The 17,988-nt window shown below is 39.2% G+C and overlaps 3 protein-coding genes across 3 annotated transcripts; 2 read left to right on the plus strand and 1 right to left on the minus strand.

Annotated features, from left to right (window-relative positions):
• Positions 1–1,069: 1,069 nt before the first annotated feature.
• Positions 1,070–5,379, plus strand: LOC144517560 (proprotein convertase subtilisin/kexin type 5-like). Its single transcript, XM_078249644.1, has 4 exons — positions 1,070–1,079; positions 1,744–1,844; positions 2,026–2,236; positions 2,401–5,379. Exons 1-4 carry the CDS (start codon positions 1,070–1,072, stop codon positions 2,820–2,822), a joined length of 744 nt encoding a protein of 247 aa, XP_078105770.1. The 3' UTR covers positions 2,823–5,379.
• A 1,049-nt stretch (positions 5,380–6,428) lies between these two features.
• rfk (riboflavin kinase) lies at positions 6,429–9,892 on the minus strand. Its single transcript, XM_078250823.1, has 4 exons — positions 9,316–9,892; positions 8,271–8,422; positions 7,604–7,706; positions 6,429–7,334 (listed from the first exon to the last, which is right to left on the minus strand). The coding sequence occupies exons 1-4, from the start codon at positions 9,395–9,397 to the stop codon at positions 7,162–7,164; spliced, it is 510 nt and encodes a 169-aa protein (XP_078106949.1). The 5' UTR covers positions 9,398–9,892; the 3' UTR covers positions 6,429–7,161.
• A 2,915-nt stretch (positions 9,893–12,807) lies between these two features.
• Positions 12,808–17,404, plus strand: LOC144518279 (beta-1,3-galactosyl-O-glycosyl-glycoprotein beta-1,6-N-acetylglucosaminyltransferase-like). The gene is made up of 4 exons (XM_078250824.1): positions 12,808–13,181; positions 13,292–13,385; positions 14,245–14,649; positions 14,770–17,404. Exons 1-4 carry the CDS (start codon positions 12,868–12,870, stop codon positions 15,325–15,327), a joined length of 1,371 nt encoding a protein of 456 aa, XP_078106950.1. The 5' UTR covers positions 12,808–12,867; the 3' UTR covers positions 15,328–17,404.
• The last annotated feature ends 584 nt before the right edge of the window (positions 17,405–17,988 follow it).

Genomic DNA, 17,988 nt, shown 5'->3' on the forward strand with positions numbered 1-17,988 from the left:
TCCGACCAATCTCCCGCTCCATTGTCCCCTCACTCGCGAACAAGACCCCAAGGTACTTGAACTCCTTCACTTGGGGTAAGGACTCATTCCCTACCTGGAGAAGGCACTCCATCGGTTTCCTGCTGAGAACCATGGCCTCTGATTTAGAGGTGCTGATCCTCATCCCAGCCGCTTCACACTCGGCTGCGAACCGATCCAGTGAGTGCTGAAGGTCACAGGCCGATGATGCCATCAGGACCACATCATCTGCAAAAAGCAGCGATGAGATCCCCAGCCCACCGAACTGCAACCCCTCTCCACCCCGACTACGCCTCGATATCCTGTCCATAAACTACTACAAACAGGATTGGTAACAAAGCGCAGCCCTGGCGGAGGCCAACTCTCACCTGAAACGAGTCCGACTTACTGCCGAGAACCCGGACACAGCTCTCGCTTTGGTCGTACAGCGATTGGATGGCCCTGAGAAGGGACCCCCTCACCCCGTACTCCCGCAGCACCTCCCACAGTATCTCCCGGGGCACCCGGTCATACGCCTTCTCCAGATCCACAAAACACATGTAGACCGGTTGGGCATACTCCCAGGCTCCCTCCAGCATCTTTGCGAGAGTAAAGATCTGGTCCGTTGTTCCACGACCAGGATGGAATCCGCATTGTTCCTCTTCAACCTGAGGTTCGACTATCGACCGAACCCTCCTTTCCAGCACCTTGGAGTAGACTTTTTATTGTTATACATTATTATTAAATCATTTAATTTTGACCATATGGCCTTAGCAATAAACAAGCCTTCTTTAATGTCACCGACTGTTGTTTAGTACCCCTTTTTTTTCTTTTCTTTTTTTACTTTCTTAAAAAGTATCGGTTCAGGCACCGTTAATTATATATGCGATTGATTTTGATTAATTAATCACAGAGTATGTAATTAATTGGGACACCCATGCTAAAGTTGACTAAAAAGAGGAATAAAAAATGCCTAGAGATTGGCATGGGGTACTTTCCATAAAATCATCTCTCAATGCAAATAAAACCAGCTATTAGGCTAACTGAACTAAAACCATGACAATCTCTAGGTATGGTGAAGGGTATGTGATGATGTGGGGGGGCTATTTTAATTCTAAAGGCCAAGGGAACTTTATCAGGATGCATAGTGTCCTGGATCCATGAAATAACTGGCCTTTAAAAATAAAAATCTGCCTGCCTCTATGGGAATTTAACATAGGGGTGTACTTACCTATGCCCCCTGTATTTTAAGGAAGAACATTTATTTATTTAAGATACATTATTCATTCACAAACAAAATTGGTGTCCTTAAAGGTTGGATTTTTCTTCACTTTTTTAATTAAGGCATTAAGATCAATTTCCAAAAGATGATTTTTTTAGTCAACTTTAGCATGGGTTCATAAACTTATGAGTGCCACTGTGTGTGTGTGTATATATATATATATATATATATATATATATATATATAGATATATATATATATTCTGGGTTATATATAACATATTATACATCTCTACGTATATATTCTCAAATAAGTGTATAATGCATGCCACAGTACTATTATAATAAATGTCTTATCTATCATAGTTTCCCCCCAAGCTATGATATACTTTAGTTTTTTTGCCTTTTGATATGCTTTTAATCTGGAAATTCCAGTTCAGAGACATTTGACAGTGTTACATTTGACATAACAGTGTTGTTATGTCATATCTCTCTATCTCTGTCTCTCTGTCTCTCTCCTTCCAGATAAGGGCGCTCTGGCCTGTCAGCTCTGTTATGAAGGCTACACGTTTATGGGAGGCATCTGTGAATCCCAGTGTCTTGTAGGCTTCTACGCTGCTTCACAGGTGTTACTTCTTTTACAAAGAGTGTTTCTGTTCACATTTGCCTCTTGAAAAATGAATAACATATAGCTATTGCTGCAGTTTGGCAAGGCTGCTCTGTAAATCATGAAGCAGTATAGTTGGAGATATAATGTGTGAAAGTGACACTCAGTCTGCTGTGTAACAAATTCTTCTGTTGCTTTAGGGCTCTAAGTCCGAGAGCGAAGAGCCAAACTGCAAGGCATGTGACCCGTCCTGCATGGACTGCCGAGGTCCCAGCATGTGGAGCTGCACAGTGTGCCACGCACTCCAGATCCTGTCTGATGATGGCCGCTGCTTGTCCTGCTGTGGAAATGAGACGCGTCCTGATGATGAACCAATACCCAGGGAGTGCTGTGACTGCAAGGCCTCACAAGGTAAACAATAACCCACACTGGAACACAGACTACCAACAAAACACACACAGATACAGACTGTATCTCATGTACTCATGCCACACAAAGGATTAATTAGAAACAAACCCAGTATACAGATTATACGTGTTATTGTAACCTAATGGTGTGCTCCATCTCCTTCTCAGAGGAGTGCATCCTGGGTGTCAACTTTGTGTTCAGGGAAGCTGAGGATTTAGAGGCTTATGGCAGCAGCGCCAAACTCTTTGTCACTGCCTGTGTGCTGATTATCCTCTCTGTGGGCGGAGGGCTCTTCCTCTTCCTCAATGCTAGATCTAAATCACTTGCAATGGCACCAAAAATCAAAGCAGGAGGCTATGAGAAACTGGACACCAATGGAGGCATTGCCTCACAACCCACCATCTCTTCATTTGGGGAGTACAGCGACCGAATCGTTACGTGTGAGGATAATGAGGAGGACGAAGAAGATGATGATGACATTGTGTACATGGGACAAGATGGGACGGTGTATCGGAAGTTCAAGTACGGACTCTTGGATGAAGATGAGATTGAGTTGGAGTATGATGATGAGAGCTATTCATACAGATGAAACGAAAGACACACAAGACCTGACTGGAGAGAAGTAGCTCTTCCTTATATAATAATAATAATCATAATAATAATAATAATAATTTTTATTTGTACACAAAGTGCTTTACAATAAGGGAAAATAATTCCTTACTATTATTGTAGTTTAAACAATTACAATACTTTCAATCAAACAATTATTTCTCACCCTTCCTCAGATACATGGTCTATTTAATTATTTTTTTTTAAGGTTGAATCTCTTCAAATCATGTCAGCACAATCAACAAGTGAGGCAATCGTGGGTGAAGGAGGGTGACAAGCACACAGCCATGTTTTTTGATTCTTCTTTTTTTTGTTTTTATTTTTATTTTTAAGATGATTTTGTTTGGCATTTTAGGCCTTTATTTTTGACAGGACAGTTTCGACATGAAACGGGAGATAGAGGGGGAATGACATGCAGCAAAGGGCTGTAGGCCGGAACTGAAACCCACGGCCACTGCATCGAGGACTGAGCCTCTGCATATGGGCACACGCTCTACCAGGTGAGCTACCCGGGTGCCCAGCCATGTTTTTCAATGACATCACATTTCCAAGAAATCTTAGTTATACGAGCCAGTTACCAATCAATATGTTGATGACATTTATGATGGCTGCAACTGAAATTCTAGAGAAGAAGTCCTTGTGACTGTCATCAGAGACGTTTGGCTGCTGGGTCAAGTTCGATGTTGATGATTGGTCTAGCCTCAACATAAATAGTTTTGGTATACTGTTGGATTATGCAACCTATCACTTTGATTGGGAAGAAGAGTTTGACAGGGTGCGCACTACGGGGGAGCTAGGGGGAGCTCGGCTCCCCTTAATAAGACATGGGCTGCCTTGAAAACGTGATTTGTGAAATTTTGGGGAGGGGGGATCTCTAAAAATATTAACAGTTTATCATTTTGACGTGCAATTTCAGTTTTGTGTAATGTGATCATCGTGGATTATTATGTGTAAAATTGCAAAAATATCATTCATTCATGCATGACGGCAATTTAAACCTAATTCACTGAAATTACTGGAGACTGGAAGAGCCCATATACATGGCTGTTTGTTAACCCTTGTGTCGTCTTTAACCCTTGAGAGAGATGATCTATTGATTGATGGAATAGCTGACAGTATAACCTTTGCATATTGAGCAAAGTCACACTTGGCCGTTGGCTGCATCCTTTGTTTTCAGGTTATAGGCAATTCCAGGTGCAACTCCCCAATACACTTTTGTTTGCAGAGTAAAGGTGAAGCTCAAACGGAACATGTTAGAGACCATTTCCCCTGCAGGGAGATCAACAACTAAAACCTAAGTGTTGCGCCTCCAAAAGGCCTCAGGCAGTACTGTAACTACAGTCTGCACACACTGTGGACACACAGCACTTTGTTCAAATGTTAACACGCTGCTGGCAAAAATGTTAAGGATGGAAGCTTGGGGTGCGTCGCTTAGACCTAATTGAACGGAGGAATTATGGTATTCTTCGGTAGCCTGAGTAACAGTTGTTCATGTGAAATCTCAAAGACAGCCTGATGCTTTGTTGCTGTTTGACCTATCAATTCCTGTCGATAAAGTATAATAGGGTAAATCCTGTATAGTGCATACACTTGTAGCTGTTATGTATCTTTGTAAGTCATTGTAAGTCGCAAGCACACGAAAAGTGGGCTCCCCCAAAGGCCACGGTATAGTTCGAACACTGGAGTTTGATTTCTTTTTTGAGTCTCAAACCTCAGGGAAAGTTTTGAATGTGCTGACAATCATATAACTTTTCATGTGTCTGTTTACATTTTCTAGAATAAATCATATCATTTAAAGAAAATATGTTTACAAAACATAAAATGATGCAGTAGTTATTGTCCGCTGATATCGCTTAGAGAAAGGACATTACATTTAATTTCAAATTTAAGTCTATTTTATTAACAACCCAGACTCCACATTTGGACAGAATGCTTATGACATTAGAAACAGAGGAAGTATATTACATTTCCCTAATGGGATATACGTCCTCTGTTTCTACATCATCTGGTTTAAAGCTCTTATTAATAACAGTTGTAACATTACTGTCATTACTTTTTGTGTTACACTGTCTTTGTTAAATTTGTAAAATGGACAGTGTATCGCGCTGCAGGAGTCACCTCAAAACTCAAAGGAAACTTTATACTGAAGTACAATCTGATCTGTAACCCTGTGTAGTACTTTGAATCTTTACACAGAGAGGAACATCTTTTCTCAGTGGTTTCATCTTGTTTAGGCCACAGTGAAATGCTGAAATATGCGTGTCTGTGCGTGTGTTCAGAATAGTACTGCTCAAAACACAGCAAAATGTTGCACTGGTGATTTTGCAGGACTTTTTCCTTAAAGGTATGTATTTCTACTCTAGCTCTGTTTTGACGTTAAGGTTGTGCATCTGCCTTTTTTGCTGTCTCCCTGAGATAATAACAGAGACACCCACAGAAAAGTGTGAAGAGTAAATGAATAGGATCTTTCTCTGTACTTGGATGAGGTGAAATGTGCTGTGAATCATTGTTTCATAATAAAGCTGGATTTTGATCTATGTTGTGAGTGTGCACTCTTGATGTAAATGTGTTATGAATTAACCTGCTGTTGTACAAAAGTGAGTTGAAGTGATTTGGCAAAGAATTGCATGCAAATCAACACAAAAGTGACTGCTGTTAGCCGTTCACTGTAATTGTTGAGCCTAGTAACATGTTCACATTGGATTTGGTGACAGATTGTGTTATGTAAGAAAACTAAATTAATATACTTTTAAATAAGTAGAGATCCGTTTTGAGCCTATGTAAACTGATGTAAGTGTGGTCTTAATTTAACTGGTTCCTCATCTGTGTCACAGGGGGTTATTATAAGATCACATTTCCATTGTTGTCTAGTTAATGTTCACTGTTCTCATACTAGTTGAAAATGAGGACCCTTTAGAGATAAATACTTATTACCGAAAGACAAGTTGTTCTAATTTCTTAGCTGCTTAAGCACTGTTATGTCAAATTATTTTCATGATATATAAGGTTCATGTAACATCAATTTAAATTTGGCTTTTGGTAATATGACACTGTATCCCCAGCAGGGTCCAAAATTAACTTATTTGTCCACCAGCCAACTGGCTAGTGAATGTTCAAATTGTACCAGCCACTCAATAGCTTACCATTGCTTTTTGGCTGGTGAGTGAAGAAAAGTTACCAGCCACTTGCACATTTTATCAGCATTTGGCTAGTAGATGGTGCTAATTTTGGGCCCTGATCCCCAGCAGAGCAGGTTGAGTCCAGTGTCTTTTCTCATATTAGACCTAACAAATAGACACAACCGACTCAGGGATGTCTGCCACTGTACCTCCTTCGCTTAAGTGTGCTTGCCGTTGACATTGGCTTTCCCTTCATGAGCCAGACTGATGCTTTAGTTCTTATTCTTGCTGTGACACTTATCTACACATTCCCATACCCAGTGTGACGTTTGACTTACTTCCGCTCTGCTTTTGCTGAAAACATGACCCTTACGAGTGCAGAATTCATAGGAGCGCATGTAAAGCAATCTTACAGGAATTTTCTTAACTTTTAGTAATTGATTAAAGGGGGAAATAACAGGAACATGTAAGTTCTGAGATCTTTTTTTATTTTAATTACATAATAGGAAATCATTGATATCATCACTGATATTAGGACAATAACAACATTCAGGCGGTTATCCGCCAGTGATGTCACAAAAAGAGCTCTTGGCCAGCCATGTGCATAACTTTTAATATTTTATCCTATTTTTGATGCTTTACACATTTAGAATAATTGTATTCCTACTACATCTTACCCTAATATATGGAAATAACAAAACTGACATAAATGTATTGTTGAACCTTTAATTCTACATGCAGTAACCCTGGTCCCTGTGTAAACTAGAATAAATAATTGCCTTCCATTTGTGTCTTTCGTTATATACAAATTATTACAAAGTTACTTGTGGTCACCCTCATGCTAAATTTTTTTAAAAGGTACCTTCTTACATAAAAGATTCCAAATATACAGTAGGACCAGTAAGACCAAAGAGATACACAGTTATGCTATTGAGGCAATCTGGTGGGAGTATATACAAAAGCAGTCTGCAAAAAAAACATTCAGGAAGTTAAACAATTGAGACACATTAAGGAGGTAAAAGAAAAATACAATAAAAAAAGACTGTTTGTTTATGCAGCCATGACGACGGGTCAGAGATCTCAGAATGAGGCTGTGCATTTTAATTAGTGCATACACCTGTGTGTAAATAGAAACTTATGTGTTTTCTGGTGTGTGTGTGTGCATGTGTGCACACAAAGTGCTACAGTCACAGCCAGCTGTCAGTGACCATTTATAATAGTCTGTGATGTGGATGCAGTGTTGGAGGGCAGGGCTGACGATGAGCTGGGAGCGCTGGTGAAGAAGTTGTCGTCTCTCAGTTTGAGATGCTCGGGGAGCTCCAGCGTGACCTTGGCCTCCTCAATGTCGCTGTTTATGGCTGCAATGAGCGCTTCTGTTAAAAACAGAAATTAAAGAGAAATGAAGACATGCAGAAAAGAAATCAGGTGCAAAGAGAAGAATAATTGAGTGTATGGAAGGGGGAATCATGGTGGGTTAAGAGGAAGAAAAAAAAAAAGATTAAATCTGGAGGCATTAGAAATCTTAGACCTTTGAGTGCAGGCATACAAAAATAGGAGTGTGTGTGTGTGTGTGTGTGTGTGTGTGTGTGTGTGTGTGTGTGTGTGTGTGTGTGTGTGTGTGAGAGAGAGAGCGGTGTCGTACCAAGTGAGTTGTAGCTTCTCTCTGGACGGATGTAGCCCACCAGGACAACACTGAGAATCTCCCCATAAAAGTCCTCTTTAAATGTGTGAATCACGTGGGTCTCCTAGAATAAAAAAAAGTATTCCTTACAAGAGTACTGCAACTGTCAAATGTGATGAACTGCAATTATATTGTGTTATCAAACCAGAATGTATTAGAATGGCTGAAATGTAATTAATAACATTTAGATGCAGAATAAATGAAGAAAAATGGCTGAGTATGGAGTGTGTACGAAGTATACAATACTATCTTGAAAACAGCATATTTTAAGGACTTAAATCTTTGCGCCAATCTTGTGACTTAATTCACAACTTTAATCATTTCATTTTACTGAACAGTTTAGGGTGTTGCTTAAAGAAACGTGTCCATAAATGTGTTATATTGCAAACTTTAGCCACTATTCTCTTCTTTCAACACAAGGGGTATTCATTTTATTTTTAAGAGCAGTTATTCATTTTTTAATTCAAATATGTTTTGTCCCACTGTGGGGAATTTAATACCCACAGTGTGACCATGGCTGCCTTTAAACCCTGGATTGTCAAAGACTATTTAACATCTTATAAATAGATTGGCAATGTGCACGCTTTCTAAAACAGTTTGCAGTGAATGCTGCTTTTCTTGTACTGACCATGGACTTCTTGGTATTTTTGTAGTAAGGGTTCCAGCCAATGCTCATCACCATCTTGTAGACATCACCATTACCGACGCAGGCCCAGCCATAGTAGATTCCTGTGGCAATATCTGCTGGAAGATTGTCCACCACTGAGTCAGGGAAGTTGGCTGGAGATGGGAGAGAGAAAGGGAGGAAGAGTCAGGGGAAGGAAAGAACAAGGTAAGGGAAACCACTCCTCCTGAAAGTTAGTGTCTTGCTCAATGTCACCTAAAATCAGATGAAGACATTTTTTTTAAACCAAAGAAATCTAGTTAGAGTAACATTTTAACTGGATGTTAAGATAACCAGGGCTAGAAATTAATAACATTATATATTATTAGATATGAATTTGTTACAGTGGGTAACACACTGGGTACTTTTGGCAAATGTTTCGAAGCTATGCATGGTTGGGGACAAAAATCTCTTTTGTAAAAGCTGATATTATATATATATATATATATAAATACATTTATATAGGCTAAATATTAAATTAAACTGTGTTCCCTGTTTTTATTTCGCAACTTACCATATGGTTTGACAATTTCCTGGAAAAACAAACAAACCGTTTTTAGATCTTGTGCCTCAATTCTGTTTGGTTCCTCAGTTTGGGAACCACTGGATTAAGGTATGACGTCACTACATATTTCTGGAAACATCTGTCAAGTTCCGTTACTCAACTAACATTTACTGCAGTCAGAAAAACAATGCGCGGTCGTTGCGTCAAAAAGGTGTCGCCATCAATGCTGTTCACTGCAAGCTGGTAACTGCAACAATTATGAATGGACAGTAATCAGGTTGTCTGCCGAATCATCCGAGAAAGGCTGGCGGACATTTAGGTCAAAACCACAGACTGCCAATGTTGATTATCTAACGTTAACACTACTCTGGTTCTCTCTCTGGTGAAATTACTCTGGACCAATTCAGACTAACTGACCTAACGTAAACTACGTATATTGTAGGTTATTAGCTAACGTTACTCAAAAGCTCAAATAGATTAATGGCAGATAGCTAATGAACTCACCTGTGGGGATTCCCAGTTCTTTGCTTCCTCTCCCGAAGCCTCGAATGACCTCTCCCCGGCAGAAATACGGTAGGCTCTTCATGACTAGCTTCCCGATAATCACTGGCTAAGAGGCTACAGAATGACCTCGAACGACACAAGGATGTCGGACTGGCTAATCAGCCAGGAACTCTTCGACAGTTAGCTAAACTGAAATCGTACCCTTGTAGAGTTCAAAGTCCGTCCTTGCATTTAGCTGACGTTATATAGTCAGCTGCCCGGTTAGCTTGCTCGAGTTGGATAAAGTTGATTGTCAAACACACTGAGCAGCGATGGTAAAAGTTCACCAGGTATGCTAGCTAAGCTTACCACTGTTAGCTTCAGTAGAGACACCCTGTCCTTAAAACGGTTTATCCTAATGTGTTGATTGTCTGGTTGTGCTGGGTCCGTCCCGGTAGGTCAACTCACGGTGAGAATAAAGCCCTGGTTATCACAGGTGGTACTATATTACACGTGTTACAACGTTACAGTACACATCTGTCTCAGTAAAGCCTTTACTGATGTCATTGACCGCGTGACCAAAGCGGACCGGGAGGCACACGTGTTGCGTTCAGTTGTTGTAGGAAATATAGCAATTACAAATGAGGCATTCACTGACACTGACCCATCTACGGAAATACGACGCAGATTTTCATCTGGATGTTTTGAAAACCGAAACCCCGAGGTGTTGCTCTCGGGCAATGGGAGCGCACGGCAAGTTCCTAATACGTCGTACTCAATACTGTTTAGCGTATAGGATACATTTAGCCTACTTAACTTGATGCTAAGTCTACCTATGGATCTACCAAGCCCGTCAACTGTAGGTTTGTTGGTAACGCTAGCTTCCTTTGGCGTTTAAATCTAACCACAAGAGGGCGACATGAGGACAATTCTTTTCTCAAGCACCCAAACCATGGCCCAAACAGACCTCAGTGATTTAATTTTACTGTCTATGGTGATTCCCAACCACTGATGTTGCCAAGGGTACGTACGTGGAAAGATTGTGGAGCAACTCAACTAATTTGAACCAGCTTTGAACCTGATTATGTAACGTTAGGTAGGATGCCAGCCTAGTTTTGGGTGACTGAGCAGGGGAAGAATCCATTCCATAGAAATCCCAGTATATCAGTAAGCTTCAGCAGCAGCATTATTTGAGAGGAGGACCTCAACTACGACGCTTTTAAAGTGTTACTTCTGTTTGTAGTCCAGCTTTACTTAGTCTTTATATTTTTTTTCATAGAGTCCCTGATTTATTTTTTTAATGCCTATACAACATTATGTGTCTGAAACGATTAAGGCCTACCTGAGTCATAAAGACCTTGATACATGCACTGCTGAGATATTCTATTATAGTGGTTCTAAAATCTAAGATAAAAATGTCTGATGGAGGGTTTGTCCTCAGATTAGTCATGCAGATTAGTCACACACATGGCATTGGCCCTGGAAACAAGATAAGAAATGTTAGGAACACATAAATTCTTTAGCCAAACACAGTTTTTCTAAGTACGAAATGTAATGGTGAATGTAGAGCAAAGTTCATGTGTAGGACTACTTGTAGGTACTGCTGACATAACTAGAGCTGCTGCTAGTTTAATGAACAGGGAATCAAAAATGATATCATATTGAAAACATGAGCACAAAAAAAGAAAAGAAGTGGAACATTTTTTTAGATTTGGTGGAAAAGTTCTAAAACTGTACTTTTATGTTTAGTCAAGTAGCCTAGATTTTTACATAAGTAGAAGACTGTTGAGAAGGAACTCATCTTCAATTAAGTAGGCTAAAACATTTGACATATTTTACAACAAATTAATATCTTGCAAGTCACAAACAAATAAAATAAAAGTAGACACACTACAATGTGCAAAGTAGGCACTCTCTATACTACAGTACAATACTACAATATGGTATATAGGAGACATACAGTATCAGGCTCATTTTCAGGTTCATACTTGTATTTTGGGTTTCTACTAGAACATGTTTACTTGCTTTAATGTTTAAAAAACACATACTGTCTGTCTGTCTGTCTCTTTAAGCCCCCCCTCCCTAAAAGCCAAGTCTGCTCTGACTAGCTTGCAAGATAAATATGGCGCACCTTTGTAAAGGTTAATTATCAGCTAAGAAAAGTAATCTCCAGAAGTGTACGTGTTGAAAAACACTCACACACACACACAAGATAGAGAGAGAGAGAAGACTCAAATCGGAGCTGCTGTTTGTAAAATCACAGGTAGGAAGCATTTAAATATTCTGTGGTTTAGGGGAACAAAAGCTGTAAATCACTTTTTTCATGTGTTGGGCCCAAAACGGATGCTGCTTTTGTTAATGTAGAGGCTTTAGTTTCATTTTCAAGCATTCAATACTAAATTATCTCCTATTACTATTACAGTACTGGCATACAGCAAATAGTATGTATGTTGTATGACAGCACTGTAATTTAAACTTTTATATTTAGGGAAAAAGGGTTATGGTTGTGAAATAGTCATAGAAGTGTGGTGAATAGAAGTCTTTTTAGATCCTTAATCAGAGCAAGCAATTTTGCAAATGTATACCTACCTTCACATTTTAAAATGGACATGTTCTCATACAAGAATTTAAATATTGCTTGTCTTTGATTCACTCCACACAAAGTAATTGAAAACAACTTTGTTTGTTAAGGTAGCCCATGTAAGCTTATATCTTAGAGAAAATAAATGGAAAAAAGAAAGAAAATCATGATTTTAAATTATTTTTAAAATATGACTATAACAGTAACACTAACCTAACAACTATATAGAGCCTGACCCTAACTTTAGGAAAGACTGGTCTATACTAACCTATGAAAGAAGACTGCACTTACATTTGGGTATCTGGAGTGCCTACCAAGAAAATTCATAAAGAAATTCAGATTTGGCTCCCCTTTTCATGTCACACGCAGGCTCATTAGAATATACCACCCCTATCTGAGTATGTCCACCCATCCCCATAGACGAAGCATTTCAGACAGACAATACATGTATTTAGACAGACAGTATGGAAAAAATGTTAATTGAACATTGAAGCATTAAAGTATCAACCGGAAAATCTGCATTATATATCTCCTAGTAGTATTTATGTAATGTGGTATAGAGGGTGCCTACTTTGCACCTTGTAGTGTCTACTTTTGTTTGTTTGTTTTGTTGTAAAATATGTCAAATGTTACTTCTTCATTCTTTCAAAAATCTACATATTTAAAAATCTACTTGACTAAACATAAAAGTACAGTTTTAGAACTTTTTTTATTTCAATAGGTAATATTTAGTAGGCTGAAAGCTAATAGTTTGCCTTTTGTTTATCTTTTTTTCATTTTTGTGCTGATTAGATTGCCTGGTCATTAAACAAGGAGCAGTTCAGCATTGTCCACAAGTACATATGAACTTTGGTCTATGGTCACCTTTATATTTTACACCCATACTGTTTTATAGACATTAAAAAAGAAATCAGTTATTCTATGAAAGAAATATAAAGACTAAGTGCAGATAGACTACAAACAGAACTAACACTGTAAAAGTGTCAAAGTTGATGTCCTCCTCACAAATAATGAAACTACTAAAACATGGCCGGCTCCTGCTGAAGCTCACTGTTGCACTGGGATTTCTAGGGATGCTTTCCCTGCTCAGTCTCCCAAAAATAGGCTGGAATCCTACCTACAGGTTCAGCTGGTTGGAGTATACAGATGCTGATGACATCCCAGAGAAAGTGTGCAACTGTTCAGCAATCCTGCAGGGAGATAGTGAGGCAGTGGAAAAGGCCAAAATACTGACCATCACTAAAGACTTCCGCAAGAGTGTTCAGATTCCTGATGAGTACTATATCAATGCAACCCAAGACTGCAGGTGCGTTGCTTTTAAATTCCAGGTTTCAGTAATTGTATAACTGTAAGCTATTATTTCAATGTACTAAATTGAACAGAAATAAATATTTGTTCAATGTTGTGTATTTACAGGAAATTCAAGTTAAGTAGGAAATACTTAACATTCCCTTTAAGCCAGGAAGAAGAGGAATTCCCTCTGGCTTACTCCATGGTTGTGCATCATAAGGTATGTAGCCCAGATTTGTGTCTATATCGACAAAGTCTCATTTCTGGGATTGTTCAGGGGCTGCTGGAAATTCCGCCGGATGTCTGTCAAAACAAGTTCCTTCCCGAGGCTATTTTGCAGAGGCACCGTTGCTCCATCTGGCCCTTAGCATTGTCCAAGACATTATGATTGGTTTAAAGAAATGCCAGTAAACCAGAGCACGTTTTTCTCCCCTCCCCGAATGCTGTGTAGACTAGCCAGACCCTCATCCGCAGCGCTGCGGAGGAGGGTCTGGCAATGCAAGTCTACTTAAATTTAAATTCAAATAAACTTTAAACAGTGTAGTCGGTCTAAACAATTCATTAAAGGGGCACTCCACTGATTTTATACATGGAGTTCAGTTTACTTGTCACAGGGTGAACTTCTCTGTCTGTGAACAGAACAGCTGTATAATGTCGTCTGTGCATCTGGAGCAAGTTTATAATAACCCTGATGATGTCATCAAGGTTATCTCAGCTTGATGTTGATGATTTCTTTTAAATAAAAAAGCCTGCATTTAAGTTATAGTTTGAAAAAGTGGGCATTTTTGTGGCAGAGGTGTCTAATGACATAGTTTCTTTTTTCTTTTTAAGAACTTGTCCCATACTAGAGACACAACATTATTACAATATTTTTGTCCCTGCTGCTTCAGTTTTGACCATTTCTGAAAATTCTGTCTTTTGTGAGTACCCCCAGCTTCATAGAAGAGCAATACTAAATTGTTGTTTAAGTACCCCTTTAAATTGAAAAATAAAATAAAAAATAAAGCAAATGCATGTAACAATTACTATATGAAACATACCTACACAAAAATGGATTGATCTTTTTTCATATACTCTAGGTGCAGACATTTGAGCGACTGCTGCGAGCCATCTATGCACCTCAAAATATCTATTGTGTCCATGTGGACAAAAAATCAGAGGCTTCAGTCTTCTCTGCCATCAGTGCCATTACTTCCTGTTTCCCAAATGTCTTCTTGGTCAGCAAGGCTGTAAATGTGGTCTATGCTGCCTGGCCACGAGTCCAGGCAGATCTTAACTGTATGGCTGATCTCTATAACGCCAAAACAAAATGGAAATATTTCATCAACCTTTGTGGCCAGGATTTCCCTTTGAAAACCAACTTGGAGATTGTGAGTGCGTTGCGTTCACTGAAGGGCGGCAACAGCTTGGAGTCAGAAAAACTGCCTGGAGAAAAGCAGAGGAGGGTGTCAAATGTTTACCAGATTATTGATGGGAAAATCAAGGTACTTTTTTGGTTGTTTTACATGGCTGTATTGATAATTTGCACAGTAACTTTGTCATCGTAACTTTCTATTTAGGTCGACTTTAATGACCGTCACCATCATATTAATTCAATATTTCAGCTGTCTCAGGAGAAAGGAAAGACAAAGGAGCCACCTCCCTTTAACCTGCCCATTATGTCAGGAAATGCTTACATTGTGGTCAACCGAGGCTATATCCGCAGCGTGTTGGAGGACAAGCGAGTACTGGCACTGATCGAGTGGGCCAAAGACACCTACAGTCCGGATGAGTTTATCTGGGCAACCATTCAACGAATCCCTGGCGTCCCTGGCTCAGTGTTGCCCAACCACAAATACGACATGACCGACATCAATGCGATTGCACGGCTGGTGAAGTGGCAGTCGCATGAGGGGCCACTGGGTTCACTGGAGGCGGTGTACCCAGTATGTCAAGGCAACCATGTCAGGTCAATATGTGTGTATGGTGCTGGAGACCTGCAGTGGTTGCTTAAGCAGCATCACCTCTTTGCCAATAAGTTTGACACAGAAACCGATCCCATTGCTGTCTACTGCTTGGAGAAGTATTTGAGACGAAAGACACTACTTGCTACCAAGAATCCTGAGAGATATGGGAGAATTGATCACAAGCTATTTAATTATCTTTTGCAACAGATCATTTAAATAAAACCATTTTCAAGATATATTAAAACTTATTTACATTTGATATACGTTTTCTAAAGTGATAAAAAACAAAATAATTGAAATTATACAGCAGATTTTCATGTCACTGGTGATCCGTCTCTATACTGCAGCACCTCGGCCTCAAGGCCCTTTCACTGTGCACTTTGAAAGAGGTTTTTAAAAGTTTTGGTCCCACTATTTTAAATAACTCTCTGTCCACTGGCTATGTTCCCATCTTGCCTCAAGCATGCAGTAGTGCACCCACTGTTTAAGAAACCTAGCCTTGACCCTCTGGATTACATTGTTTTAGAGCCATTTCTAAATTACAATTGTTAAGACTTTAGAGATTGCTGTTTACTTGTTTTTTTGCGAATAATTCTGATATTTCTGACAAATTGCTATCAGGTTTCTGTTCACGTCACAGCACCGAAACGGCTCTCATCAAAGTGACACACAATCTTAATCTACTCACAGCTGATGCTGGTGATTGTTTGATTTTAATTCTTGATTTGAGCTCCGCATTTGACACAGTTTTCTCCGTCGACCGGATCTTCAGAAGGTCATTCATGCTTTTAGTTTATGGGTTAGATTATATTAATGCACTGTATTTGTATTCAGGGTAAAGCCAAAAAAACATCTCACGCCTTCAGCCTGTACAAAACGCAGCTGCTTACTAGAAGTAAGATTATATCAGCCCTAGCCTCTCTTCACTGGTTACCAGTACGTTTTAGAATTGATTTTACTAACTAATTTTAAAGCACTTCATGGTTCAGCTCACAGTTACATTGTTCAATTGCTGCTCCTCCAGGGTTTCCTTGAGGTCTTAAAAAAGTCTTAAATTCGCTGAAGTATTATGTTCTAGGACAACGCTACCTCCTATTCTCTATTTTTTTTAATTCTGTGGTATTGTAGTTCTTTCTTTCGCTAGTCCAAATATAATTTCGCTGTATTACGACTACAAATGAGACCAACATGCAACTTATATTGCAGCCAATCAGCTTTCGTGTTTTTGGTGCGAGTGTCTTTCAGATTGTACCACAGACAGCTATGGGGAAGTGCAAGTTTAGTGTTACTTGGCTTGAAAAAACTTAATTTAGGGCTCAGTTGATGTTGTGATAAAGGTCTTCAATTTTATTCATAAAGGTCTTAAAAGTCTTAAATTTGACTTGGTGAAACCTGCAGAAACTCTGTCCTCCAGAGCGCAGCCTCAGGTCCTCAGGCAGGGCTCTGCTGGGTGTTCCGAAGTCCCAGCTCAAAACTAAAGGTGACCAGCATTTGCAGTCAGGGCTCATCAACTCTGGAACTCCCTGCCTGAAGATCTGAGAGTTGGAGAATCAGTGACAGCCTTTAAATCACTTCTAAAAACTTTTCTTTAAACAAGCTTTTTATTAATTGTGAGCACATCATTTTATTTCACTTTACATTCCCCTTATTCTCCTAACATATCTCTCTTCATGTTGTTACTTCTGGGTATTTTATTTCCATTTTATTTTGTATTGTTATGATTGTCTGATTTTATGTCATTGCAGTGCTGAAATGTTTTTGTTCCTGTTTTAGCCATGTAAAGCACTTTGTAACTTTGTTTTAAAAACAGGGAAAATGTAGAGTGCCAAACCATTCCACATAGACTGAGGGAAAATTGCTGCTGCAAAAGGACCTAAAGCAGTCGATAGTGTGCTTTTATATGGGATTCATTTGTATTACTTTGATATTACAGGGTGTCAAAAAAGATTAATTAATTTACTGTGACTTAATGAGAAAAAAAGGAGTCAGTATGGGTTGGGTACTTTTTGATTATTATGCAATGAGCAATGTGTTTATTGTGATGTATGGCATACTTTTTTAAAAGACTGTTGAGGAGAAACACATCTTTAATAAAGTAAAACATTCAACATATTTACAACAAATGAATACCTTGCAAGCCACAAATGTATGCAAATATAATAAAAAGCAAAACAACCAAAATAAACCATGACTTAATTTGCACTGGTACACAGTTCTGCTTTTAGGTGAGTCATCAGATCAGAGTAATATCAAACTGTAGCAACTGAAAGCATGCAGCACTGCAGCTACTGATAACTACGGTGGCTCTGAGAGCTCAACGCACTGCAACTTACAGTAAGAAAACACAAGCAAATAGAGAAAACTATGCTGAAATTGGCAGTGCATTTCTGTATTTGGTTGTGTTTTCTCACTTTGCTGCACATGGGTTGTCAAATACATGTTTTCTTAATTTGCTTGTGTTTTGTTGCAGTGCGCTGAGCTCTCAGGGCCATCATAGATTATCGTAGTATTTTCACAGAGACATACAGTGGAAATAGAGCAGCCTATGATAGCCTTTAAAGATTGTATGTATTGTAAGTGTTGAATGAGATGGTGACATAATGTAACACTGTGACAGGAGCCACCTACACGCTTGTAAACTATTCATAAATCAGCTTGGCACTTCTGTTTCATGCCATTTCAACAGAACAGACGTGTACAGTAAAAAGATTATTTTATGTGTGGATCATATTTTGGGTGCACCATGACTTCATAAAATTACAGTCTAAATTGAGTGTCCCTTAACATTACAGCCTATTGACAGAGCCACAGTACAGTAATGTCCCAATTGTCCAGGCAACACAAATGTTCATTTGTGAGCAGATGGGCTGTAATACA

This window comes from Sander vitreus, chromosome 5 (assembly GCF_031162955.1).
Source record: "Sander vitreus isolate 19-12246 chromosome 5, sanVit1, whole genome shotgun sequence".
Lineage (NCBI taxonomy): Eukaryota > Metazoa > Chordata > Actinopteri > Perciformes > Percidae > Sander > Sander vitreus.